Source organism: Pomacea canaliculata, linkage group LG14 (genome assembly GCF_003073045.1).
Source record: "Pomacea canaliculata isolate SZHN2017 linkage group LG14, ASM307304v1, whole genome shotgun sequence".
Taxonomy (NCBI): domain Eukaryota; kingdom Metazoa; phylum Mollusca; class Gastropoda; order Architaenioglossa; family Ampullariidae; genus Pomacea; species Pomacea canaliculata.
This window is the reverse complement of record NC_037603.1, coordinates 4,955,642-4,968,303: the sequence shown is the minus strand read 5'-3', so window position 1 is coordinate 4,968,303 and position 12,662 is coordinate 4,955,642. Positions and strand designations below refer to the sequence as shown.

General features: G+C 40.6%; 1 protein-coding gene across 1 annotated transcript; it reads right to left on the bottom strand.

Moving 5' to 3' along the window:
- Positions 1–3,237: 3,237 nt before the first annotated feature.
- LOC112555564 (fucolectin-like) lies at positions 3,238–7,239 on the bottom strand. The gene is made up of 4 exons (XM_025223999.1): positions 7,113–7,239; positions 4,565–4,783; positions 4,177–4,407; positions 3,238–4,024 (listed from the first exon to the last, which is right to left on the bottom strand). The coding sequence occupies exons 1-4, from the start codon at positions 7,159–7,161 to the stop codon at positions 3,756–3,758; spliced, it is 768 nt and encodes a 255-aa protein (XP_025079784.1). The 5' UTR covers positions 7,162–7,239; the 3' UTR covers positions 3,238–3,755.
- Positions 7,240–12,662: the final 5,423 nt, after the last annotated feature.

Genomic DNA, 12,662 nt, shown 5'->3' with positions numbered 1-12,662 from the left:
GTGCAAACTGGCAGGTTTTACGTCTTTACTGTCATGTGAAGTTTCCGTCTTCATCATCTTTCTCATTACAGTTGACCGCTTCCTTGTTCTCCGTTTTCCTTTCAGCCAGGTGCACTTTGGGAAGTTTTCAGCGCAGTGCGCATGCGCAGTGTCGTGGCTCACCGGCGTGGCCTTGGCTTGTGTTCCTCTACTGCCGATGACGTCACACTGGCAGTTTTACAGCCAGACAAGCATCTGTGTTCCACTTCCTACCTCCAGGGTACAATTTCCTGGTCGCGTCTACGCTTTCGCTGTTATTATTGTTTTAAATCTTATCTTTCTTATTCTCATATTGATTGGTCAGATTATTATTTACTGGTCTGTTCATGCCACTTCCATTTCCGCATCAAATACATCTAAAACAATCAAAGAATTTATTATCGCTAGACGTTTGATAACAGTTGTGATGTCGGATTTTTTGTGTTGGTTTCCTGTCGGTTTGGCGGGTATCCTAGCATCGTACGATGTCCCCATTCCAGGAGAGGTCAATGTGGGGATCGTTATTTTTATTCTTCCAATCAACGCCGCCGTCAACCCGTTCTTGTACACCATCAACATCTACCTGGAGCGGCGACGCCGTAGAATAGAAGAAGAAAGAAGAAAGCGTATCATTGGTCATCTTCAATGTATTAGTGGACACCCAGGTGCTGGAAATGCAAAACTTGTTATGACAAATAACGATGCTCTCGACCTGATCAAGACATTGGTTTTGGCAAAACGTTTGTCTCATGTAGACCTTAGAAATATATTGGACGATACAAGAAATGTCAAGACGATGTAAGAAAATATTCCAATCCTGCTGAAAGCAATTGTTCCCAGAGTATTATAGCAATCACTAAATAAATATAACGGTATTACAGCAATTATAAAATGAATACAACAATTACTGAATTATTGTAACGGTATTACAGCAATTACTGAATGAATATAAATGGGTTAGAACTGTAACAGTCACAATGGAAAATGAAAAAAAGCTATTTATCAGGAAATTATATTTTTATACGCTAGTGGAGATGTAAAGAATTTAACATGAGGTAAGTCTCACGCTTGGTTTACACGAAAATATCATTCAGTTTTGTCACATGTCAGGACATCATAGAGTGTGTGTGTGTCACTACACTTTCTCTGTCTCTCTCTCGCACATGCTCACCGCCAGACGGTCTCTTTCATACAGCAAATAATGTCTTGTAAATTCTATTCCTGGGGAATCTCGGCAGCAAGAGGAGTGGAGACTGGCACCAATGGCAGTAGGTTACGGGACTACCTTCATCTTTTTTATGTGCGTTTTCTGATATCAATCACTAAAATCAGAAGAGCCATTGCACGCATTACAAATGGTTACCAAATAAACATAAGAGGGAGAAAAAATTAAATAATCCAGACTAGATATGAAGTGACGAAAAAATATTTATTTCTTAGTTTGCCCATACGGTTTGTGGCTTGTCCACTTTCATACTCCTACCACTGTAAAGGAACACCTGTCATACGTTGGAGTCAGGGCAAGGTCCAGAAATTTTTCAGATCTTTCTTTTTTCATGTTCTTACCTGCCTTATGATTAAAATATAACAATGATTTCCTTCTTCCAAATATTAACCTCATTCTAACCGTCCTGGCCAGCAATACAAAACTGGGAAGATTAGTAAAGGTTGTCCCTTAACCTTTTGAAATTCGTGAGGGAGGAATGTTAGAGACCTTGCTTTTCTCAGGGTCAGACTTTTTGTGGGGCTCATGTCCATCTCTTCTCCCTCTCGCCCCTTTTCCATTCATAAACCTTCCATTGACCTTTTTGTAAGAAGGTGGGTAACAGAAATGCGCAAATAATATTGTGTAAGGTCCTTCTGGCTAAAGTAGGACCAGGACCTTATCATCTTCTGCCAGAATGATTAATGTTCAATAAAAATATCATAATACATAAATATACCCCCCTCAAAAAGTGACAGTAATTGTAATTTTATTATCCACGAAAAATTATTCATTCACCTCTAAAACAGCTGCTTTGACTATAATAAACAATTTAAATCTTCCTACAAAACAGTATTTGCAACTAGTGTATTTAATATTTATCTATTTATTTTCATTTAGAGTTTAAAGATTTGAACAATGCAAGCTAAACCCAGTGTTCTGAGTATTTCCCAATATGCACATTGACATTTTGTCAAACTTTGTTTGAATATCGAAGATGGAGCTGGAAACATGAGAGGCCTGTAGTCTGCTGTAAATCTTTTCTTAGAGGAACAAAGTTAACTGAGATGACAATAGGTTGCTAATGATGTTTTCACAATTTGTTTTGCGGTACTAAACAGAATGATGGTCTGATCCCTCGTTCAGATGCTGTGCAATACTGAACTCGAATGATTTACTAAATGGGTCTTTAATTAAATTTGTTTACAGAGATTTTTAAGGAAGGAAACTTTAAATCACTACATGTGTGTGGTATTTCGAGAAATTGGAAAAGAAAATGTTTTTGTTTTATAAACATGAGACAATGCCATGAATACCTCATATCATGATATGTAAAATAATTTCTTGATGACATTTTAAATCGAGACGCAGCAGAAAAATGCGAAATGCAGCAGCTTGTAATAAAATTAATTTATTTTCCATGACTTAGTGTAGTAGTTGTTATTATCTTGGCTTAATTTATTTTAAAGATATTTATTGTTCTTGAGTCTCGTTGTCTTTCGGCAAGCTGGGACCTGCTTTACTCCCTTACTAGTCTCCTGGGGGCAAGCAAACCCATAGGGAGCGACACCTGCCCTGGAGGACCTGACACCTTGCGAAAAATCTTCATGGAGAGTCGGGGTCAAGATGGGAGGTCAGCTTATGTCAACCGAGTTTTTACTGGTTTACCGCCCTGGACTGTTAAGTTGCGGATGCAAGCACTGATTAGTAACCGATGTTTGATGTTTAATCTCGTTCACTATGTCATCTGACTACAGCTGCGACGATGATGTGACCGGCCGAGGTGACAGGGTGAATGGATGAAAAAACAAGGTGTTGCCAGCACTACAGATGCTGTAAAAGCGATTTTGTTACACTTTGAATTATATTGATGGAATGAAAAGAAGGTGTATACCTATAGATAACAGCTCACTAGATTATAAATTTTTAGACACAGATTTATTGAATATAATTAATGACTACTAAACTCTCATTTTACACTACCAACAAACTTTTCTTTCTTAATGCCAGGCACTGATAAACATAATGGACAAAATTTGTGGGAAATATGCATTTCAACATACAAAACTGGGGAAATTTTTTCATACAGTCCACCAAATTTACAAAATCACATAATAAGAGATGCGCCATGATAAGTGAAATATTAGTACAACTGCAGTCGAATTAATTGTACAGAGTAGCAGATTGAACATTGCTACTAATACTAACATTTTAAAGAATCAGACAGTAAACCAATCTTATGATTGAAGAAGTTTGTTCAGATTGCTGTGGAGTTGTTTCAGTTTAAGCTCCATTCACAGAAAATCGGATCCATTTTTATCAGAAGTTAAATCGCACCTGAACTCTTTCTAGATAAAATTATCTCACACTAAAAAAAGATAATTACTTTCGGATAAGAAACATTTAAAAAAATTTAAAATCCTCTGAAGAAAAGTAAAATGAACTTCTATATTCCATATTTATCGCGATGTTCTAAACTAAAAGACTATTGGTTTGGACATAGTGGCTATTTATCGCCAAAGTTCAAAGAGGGTCACTGGTACTTTAGAACATAGACAGTCCAGTTGGCCTTCTGAACGAGGCTGGTAATGGACTCTTGAAAATCTACAAATGTCCCGTTATTCAGCAACTCACACGTGACCGAGTGGAGTGGTGTTCCACTGGAAGTCTTCATGAAGTTGAAGGCGAAACAGAAACTTGTTTTAGCACACCTGGTGGCGCAGGTGAGAAGAGACGAGGCCGACAATGAAGTCATCGAGGGCACAACGGCGCGCGAGTTTCGGTGAGCCAGTGAGTATAAACCTGCAATGAAGAGGATCATCCAGAACTTTCAGTGAATGACAAATGTCACAAGCAGTGTAATAAGAATGAATGTTTCATAACATTCAATCTTCTATAGAGAAAGAGAGAGAGAGAGAGAGAGAAAAAAAAACAGAAATAAAAAACTGAAATACCAGTAAAATGTGATCTCTCTCCATAAACTTTGACCTCGCACATCGTAAGGTAATGATTGGCTGGCTTATATACGGTGACGTAGCGGCCTGTGATTGGTCGAGAGCACGTCAGCAGGGCTCCAGTGGCAGGAATCGTTGTGTTCTGAAAGGCGCATTGCTGACCCTCGCTCGTTGGAAATGTGGTGGTGTTCCGTAAGGACACCCTCACCTCAAAGTTCTGGAAGTTTTCCTCTGAGACAACAAAAGACATTAATCTTCTTAAACTAATATAACCGTCTGAGACAAAAAGGGATAAAGACTGTAAAAGAAAAGGATGAAGGGTTAACAAAACTCGTTTTCTGTTCGTTTGATCATGGAGATTAAGGACTAAAGAAAATGATTTGCTTACCACAGCAGTCAGTCCTGCGGAAGACCTCCACACTGTAGACGATGTAAAATCCCATGAGGTCCACCTGCCACCAGGTGTTAACAACATCAGGGGTAGAGGAACACGAGCCGTGGGCCCAGTTACCATCCGTGTCTCCGTCCACAGCGTTGCTGGCGACCGTCGATGACGTCAGATTCGCAATCTGTCGAGCGGGTTTGTTGAGGGCAACATTCTGCAGAGCTAAATAACAAGTTTTATAACTTTTAACTGCATGTTTATAAAGTGTTAATTAAAAGACAACTGGTATCTACCTTCCACTGCTTTAATCATGCTGTGTGTTCGCTGCAGGTCACCTGGTCCAGAAGAGCAGTCTACTAATAGTTGAAACCCTCATTAGTCAAATACATATAACAACATCCCGAACATACGAAATATTAAATTTTCTTGAGGATAATGGCTGATTTAGCTTGTTCACTGAAAAAAGAGAAGTAACAAGCTGCTTCGCTAGCAGTGAAACAAAGATTTTTTCTAACTGTCAAAACTCAATTTGCTTGAAAGATATCAAGTCTCAGTGGCGTAGGAAGATGTTCGGCGTTGGGGGGGCAAACTCCCTGCTGACAGTGAACGGCGTTCGCACTCGCACATTACGTAAAAAAAAATGGGGGGGGGGGTACTGCACGCACGCACGTACACACAGGTAGCATCACAACACGCTGCTTTATTGTTAAAAGTCAAAGCAGCATTAAATAAGAAAAAACAAATTAAAGAATGACTCCCCGGCTAACGCATTCACAAGAAATGTGATAAACGTTATAATCATATAAATCATATTAATCATGGTTGGCAAGTCAGTGTGCCAAAAAAACTGCGTCTTCGGTGATTTCTATTAATAAACTCCATTGCAATCTCGTCCAGATTAAGCAGATCAACCCTCTCTTTAAATACATGCATAATGAGACAGTTATTCAAGCGCGTTTGTTTCATGGAACTTCTCAGGTATGTTTTTGTTCGTTTTAAGGCATACTGGCCAGGGTAGCCATCGGGTGGAAAAACAAAGGTAAAGATTAATTAACCCTACTCACCCAACGGCTCGTGACACGCTTTGTTCTATCTCACAACAAACGCGGGGAAAAATACGCTGGTTGCTGGAACCCTCTTCTAGACACCACGCCAGTTCCAGCGACAGTCCACACAGCACGTGGCACACCCCCGACTACTCCCAGAGACGGACACAGGTGTCTCTCCACCAGCGCATAAACTCCTCTTCCGCCCCGCCGTCTTCCCAGTCCACATATACCTGTGTGGCAGGTTTCTATAGGCTTCGAGAAACCTCCAGAACCTTTCCCTACCCACAGGGCCCAGCGTCCTCGAGAAAATACACGTTACAAAAATGCACAGCCCTATACCTGAACTCGGTGTCCGCACACCGTGGGAAAATAGCCCCATCCACCCCAAAGAGAACCAAAGAGACCAGAGAGGAAGGGAAGCAAGGCTACCGTATAATTAAGGGCCATAAACTGGCCACACCACCGTGGCCAGGGGACGAAACTAGGGTGGGCCCCTTCCTCGCTCCGCTACCCGACGGTGCTGAGCCTGCGATGCGACACGTTCTATGGCCATCTACCAAAACACGGACACATATATACAAACCAAACAGTATAACACAGATAACTTATGTTGAGTACCAGCCACAGTCGTTGATGATAAAAGAGTGCCCTTGTGTAGTTTTAGAAATGTTACTTATGCACTTCCCCCTGAGTCGTAGATAGCAATAATACCAGTCTCTCTGTCTCTAAAGAAAACTACCAATATAGGGACTCAGTAAGATGGAAGTCCTCGTGCTTCGCTAGCTTTTCACAAAGTGTAAGGGTTCCTGTCTGATCGGCAAGACTGGGGTATTGGTATGCAACTAATTCGTTACTGGCTTTCTGTGTTCCCGATGGCCAGTGCGGCCCCTTTGGTTGTAAGCGATAGCAGATAATTTTAGGGTGACAGAGAGTGGGTGGGGGATGTTTTATGTTGGTCAAACGAAAACCGCCAAAGAAAAGGCGTCGCATTATGGGGGAGGGGGAGGGAGACCACACTCGATGTACCGATGTACTGTCCGGCTACTTTCTTCGCTCAGGCTTCAACACAACCTGCAATTAGCATGGCAAACAATACCAACGGACTGTCCCCGATCTGATCGTCAGAGGTGTTAGAGCCTCCACTTGCCTCAGGGCCCGCTTTTGTGACGGTGATGACCGTCTCCTCTCTACGTTCCCCTACCTTTCTTCAGTTCTTTGCTCTTTGTGAGGAATTACGTCTCAAATATTGGGGGGGCAAAAGGATATTCCTGCCCCCCCCTGTATTTTCCTTGGGGGGGCGGCTGCCCCCGCTGCCCCCCTGGTTCCTACGCCACTGCAGTCTGAAAGTAATCAAGCTCATCAGGCTCTACAATATTATATTATTGCTCTGGTAATCAGCACTCTGTAATTTAGATATAGTAGAAACAAGATAAAATTTTAAAATCCTCAACCCAAAGAATCTCAACAAAAATGGCAACGTATACGATTAGAATAATACTCACCGATGAGGACAGGAAGAACTGAAACAGCAAGAATCCCAATACTAATCATTTCCTCGCTGAAGGTGCTGAACTTCACGTGCTCTTAGTAAAACAGGTAACAAGTTTGAATGAAGGACCAACAATATGCTGCACATCCAAACAGTGTACGACTTTCAAGAACCTGTAGCGGGTGTCTTTCTGTCTTGCAAAGGCAACTCTTCTTGCTTGAAGAAATTCCAGTTTAATGATAAAAACCAGCACGGGTTTCAATCATATATAAAGGTTTGTATTTACTGGAGCAAACCTGACTTGTACACGCACATGCGCGAGTTGTCCTCTTTGAGTTTCTCTCCTATCTGACACATTTGTCAAGTCTGTCCATGGATGTCTCTAGTCCTCCTCCCACTCCTCTTCGTCGCTGAAAAAATTTAAAGCTTGCCGTGGGCTTGCATCAATTAAAAATGTCGATACTGACACAAACAAACGAAAATCTGTTACAATGTGAGTACTAAGAATATAGATGTTAGTATTAAGACAAAGGTTGGGGACTAGTATTACAATAACTTCAACTGATATTTCGTTGTGGCTCTATTGTGTTTGAGCGATACACTTTTTGTGAAAATTTTCTGGAATATCAGCATATAAATCTTATTAAACTGCTGTTCTGTATAGGGTCACGAGGGGTTAACAAAAAGGCCAGGGGGTAAATTATTAAGAATATTAAACAAGTGGCTATCGAGCTGTTGGCCGCCGTGCGCTGCATGAGTGCATTCATGGGCTGGGACAAAAAGACACAAACATTATTTAGTAAAAATGCATTCATCTCTAAAGCATTCTGATCGAGGAAGGAAGCGGAAGCCATTACCAAAACACCGACAGGAAACGACTGCTAATGAAAGATGTCGGAAAGGGAAGTACACAATGAAGTCGCAGACTGTCATCCTTAGGAACCAGCTTCAGACAAGATGCTGATCCAATAAACAAATCTTGTACTTGAGGACCTGCGTGCCGTTGCCCTGACGTCAGAAGAAGAATAAAAGACACAGACACCTGGACTCAGGTGAGCCGCGATGAGAAAGTAATCTTGGGATGTAGAATTTCGATCTTGGAAAGATATTCGATAGACTGCGAGTTGTCTTTCTAAATTTTAAATGATTCTGACTTTTTCTTTAGTCAATATATGTGGGTGTTTTTTTATATTTCTTTTAAATCCAGATATGTTTTAGCCTATGGTTATTTGTACTTTATTTTACCGGAGAGGTGAGCACACTCACCCACGCGCACACACACATTTTGTTATTGAGCTTTACCATAATTTAATCTAGGTTTATAAAAGTATCATCTGTCGTCGTGAAGCAGTTATTAAAAGGCTTCTGAGTTATGGAACTCCTCGGATGGTTTTTTAGCCATTGCTGTGGTAACAGGAATAATAAAATACAGTTTGATAAGTTCATTATTCGAGCTTAGGATTTAGTTGTCGGTCTTAAACATTAATTAGTTCGTAAATCGCTCTGACCATTGAGTGAATTATCATTTTGTCTGGGATGAGAGCAATGGCAAGTAGTAGAAATAAATGTTGTTTTTCTTGTGTAGCAAAGTTAATGTCAAAGCTTAGGATGCTGGCCATATTTCAAGTAAAAGTTTTAATTGTCTAGCCACGTTAACATGTTTTGATGAACCCTCCTGAGGATATTTTCGATGATGAGATCAAGACTGTCAAAGTACTGTTGGTTGTTATGGGGTGCAGCGAATATGTAAATAGAAAACGTATTTTCTACTTTTAACAAAGTTTGGTTAAGAGCTTTGACCACCAACCGACGAAAAAGGTGACGAAACGATGAAATGAAGTGAGGACGAAACGTAGAAAAGTAGAGACTCCACTCACATAGGGGTGGAAAGGGCGAGGAAGAACCTGAACATCCACCCGGTCGTTACATGCACAGGAATGTCGCAGTTTGTTTTTCACTCTGTGCTCATTAAACAGTCGTTAGCGACTAGTCCCGCTGTTTATTAGTTGCTAACGATTAACTTAACTACAAGGTGCAAGTAAAACACAAAGACCAGGTGACAAAAGAACTCCTCAGATGCTGGGGTGGGACAATGGGGGCTTGTCTCTGGGCCTGCCTTAGGAACAATGGCGGAGACAGGGAGGCACGCGTGATGCGGAGGAATGAAAGGTTGAATCGAAATGTGAGAAGACCTTTCTGGGGAGAATAACACTGGAGACAAGCTGTGAGGTCAATGGTGGTGCAGGCTGTTTTCAGACAGAGAGAGAGAAGGGGGGAGACCCCCGCCTACTACAGACAGTATTTTGATGCTACTAAACTCTCATGCTTGCAGCATACTAGACGTGACTACAGCTTGAAAAGTATTCAGTCTTTCTTGGAGTCATCGACTTAATTCATTTTCTCAAAGGACATTTCTAAGATAGTTTCTACATTTAGTATAATGGTTTAACGGCTATAAAGTTTGTCATTAAAACAGTTTATAGCTATTTTCTGAATGACAAAAAGCAATATCAAAATTCTTTTAGACATACCTCGCAGAATTATATTTCAGTGATGAAGCTCCACTTTCGTGTTCTCTAGAAGGAGGTGTGTGGAATCTTTGTTTTACACCAAGCCAGCAACTAAAGCTATAATATCATGGCACCCATGTATACAGATGTCACATACAGAGAAAGAAAAGCTTGCCTCAGACTAGACCTGAACCCAGGACAACCAATCTTCACTTTATTGGTGACAGGCACCTACCGCTGCGCCACCAGGCGCCACTCCCTGTAGGGAAGCCGTTAACTGCACGTGCAACACGGTTACTTTCCGACCTTTATTTAAAAAAAAAACAGCCTGGTATGTAAATTGCTATAGTTTACAACAAAACACGCATGCTCCTTCAATGTGATATCTTCTCTCTTCACCTCTACCACTTTCCTCTTTATCACTCACCTCAATCTCTCTCTTCCTCTCTCTCACTATCTCTGTCTCTCTACCCTGATAGTTTCACAAGGTAACAACATTTGTACAGAAACACCCGGCGTTCAACGGTCGATGTGTTAGTTGGCTTCGGGTAGCAAGGTGCGAGGTCTGTGATGTCATTCTGACAGCCTCCAGGCTGCTGCTGGGATATTTAGTCACGTGGTCGCGCGTGCTTCTTGCACACAGCCAATCACCATCTCTCTCTCTCCAACCTCCCACCCTCCTCCCTCTCTCTCTTCTCTCTTTTACAATGTCTTAGCTCAGTGTCATTACAACTGTTACACTCCCATCCATTGACAAATTGCGAAAAGAGTTTTTTTTTAATTTGAGATCGGCGCTGTTAAATATTTTTAATTTTATCACTAACTGTTAGTAAAAAAAAATGTTACCACCTGGCAAATGTCTGAAACTATTCTACCCATCTTTTAACGAAAATTAATTCAGCAGATCAAAAAAAAGTTCTAGAGGAAACATTAACGAATCTGGTTTGGCTGAAAGCAATCGTCTAAACGATGTATTTTTTTTTACTGCCTGTACCGTCTAAATACTGTGATAGAAATAAAAACCAGAGTGAACAAAGCAGGACAGAGATGTCTTACTGTTTGCTTCATTCAGTATTATTCGTGTTAAAATACTAAAAAAGAGAGAAACAGTACAAGAAAAATTTTGTACTGTAATACGAGAAATAAATGTGACTGAGAATACAAAGACAAACAGTTTGAAGAAGGAAAATGTAGTTTTAAAAGTCTTTACACACGCTTAATTGCTTTAAAACTGTTGTGAAATATATATATATATTTTAATCAACTAGTGGAAATACATTTTTAGAGAGTACTAGAATATTGTCTTGGATGTCTTTATAACCCAGGATACCTAACAAAGCAGTCGGAGGAACCTCACAGACATCATAAAATGTTTTACTTTAAGATGATCGTCAGTTCCTTGTCCTCAGTCCTTTAGCCATTTCCTTCAGAAAGGGTCAAGGGTTAGTTCCTGATGGTTCTGATTATTTCGAAACAGAGGAGACGACACAGTGACATGTTCAGAACAATAACAACGATCGTTAGTATACTTTGCTTACACTTCACATCCGGGTTCTCTACATCAACAGCAAGTAGAGTGATGAACCTCACATCAGGGGAAGTGAGCATCACTGCGCACAGTGCAGTCCACCATCAAAAGTCAGATTCATCTATCAGACATCATGACAACTCGTACCATGTGAGTCAAGGGTCACGACACTCTAGTGACACCCGTGACACCAGCACACTGATGATTACTACTTCCGGTCACGACTCTGCTGTCCAACTGCGTGACGTAGTAAAAGTAAACAGTTCGTCTGAGGCCACACTCAAGAGGAACAAATCATCTGATCTCCATCTAGAACTCAGAAACTGCTCTAACCGCCTCGTCAGACATCATATCATCCATAACGAGGCCATCATTAACTGGACCTTTAATCCGAGAGATGAAATTTCGTCACACGACACTTCGTTTTGTATTTTGCATCTAAGTGTTCCCCAAGGGATGGTGGCTGTTGTGCAGGTAGAATACCCGATTACAAATTGTGCGGCTGTCAACATCACCCTGTTGGACGACAAAGGTGTGACCTTATTAACTCGCTGTCCGATATATCTTCCTACAACATTTGTGACCTATTCTCATCTCTTGACCGTTAATCTGACCTTTAATCTAGCCCTACTGAAAAGAATGATTTCTTCTTTTAAAATGGCCTTTAACATCACCACCTTGCCAGAGACCAGTCGGCCACACCTTGAAATCACCTTTCATTCCTCAACATCAGGTGTGTTACTTTAGTAGCACTAGATACAACAATTCAGTCCTACACAAAATTTAAAAAAAAATTTGAGCAAATAAGCTGATTGAGATGATAATTTTATTGTATGGCGCTGTTTATTGCTATCCCCACACTTAATATGAACCCTGATGGTAAGTTGTTAGTATTGTACAGCAACAAACGTACGGCAACAGGAGCTGTGAAATACTAATTATTCATAACAGTTGGTTGTAGAAAATAAACTTGCACTAAGTATTTTTAGGTCAAAAGAGAATTAGAAGCAGCGGCTGTAATTGCAAAATAGTAAACCTTTGTGGTGGTCTGTAAATTCCCTTTTCTTATTGCTATCTGTAATTCCTGTTTTGTTGATGTATTTGAATCATAGCATTAACAGTTGTTTATTCACATAAGCTAAGTGAGTGTGTTGAGCACATAGGGTAAGTGTGTTGAGCTGAAGTGTACGGAGGTCACCCCGGCAATCTACCGGATCATGCACTGTCCTTGTCCTTCACAATCAGCTTTTGGATAAACTCCTTATCTTATTACGATAACTTAAACGTATTTCACCATGATTGTGTAACCATAGTGTCTCAAAACTCCTTCCAGATACATCACACTTGTCACAAGTCGCAAAACTGAAGATTAAAGTTTCTCTCGTTTCTATGACAATACAAACGTCATTTTCGAATGATTTACAGGTAAAATCGAGATGAAGAATTGGAGTCAACAGGACTATCGACCATTCGTAAAATCCTCTGTACACCTCAAGGCTGTAAATGACAATATTATTGTTCTTCA

Bases quoted from the DNA above. Each gene is read 5' to 3' on its own strand.
- LOC112555564 (XM_025223999.1), bottom strand. From the start codon at position 7,161: ATGATTAGTATTGGGATTCTTGCTGTTTCAGTTCTTCCTGTCCTCATC. The intron at 4,784-7,112 runs GTGAGTATTATT...CTTGTTATTTAG, and splicing joins AGTTCTTCCTGTCCTCATCG to CTCTGCAGAATGTTGCCCTC. The intron at 4,025-4,176 runs GTATTTCAGTTT...TCTTCATTGCAG, and splicing joins AGAGAGATCACATTTTACTG to GTTTATACTCACTGGCTCAC.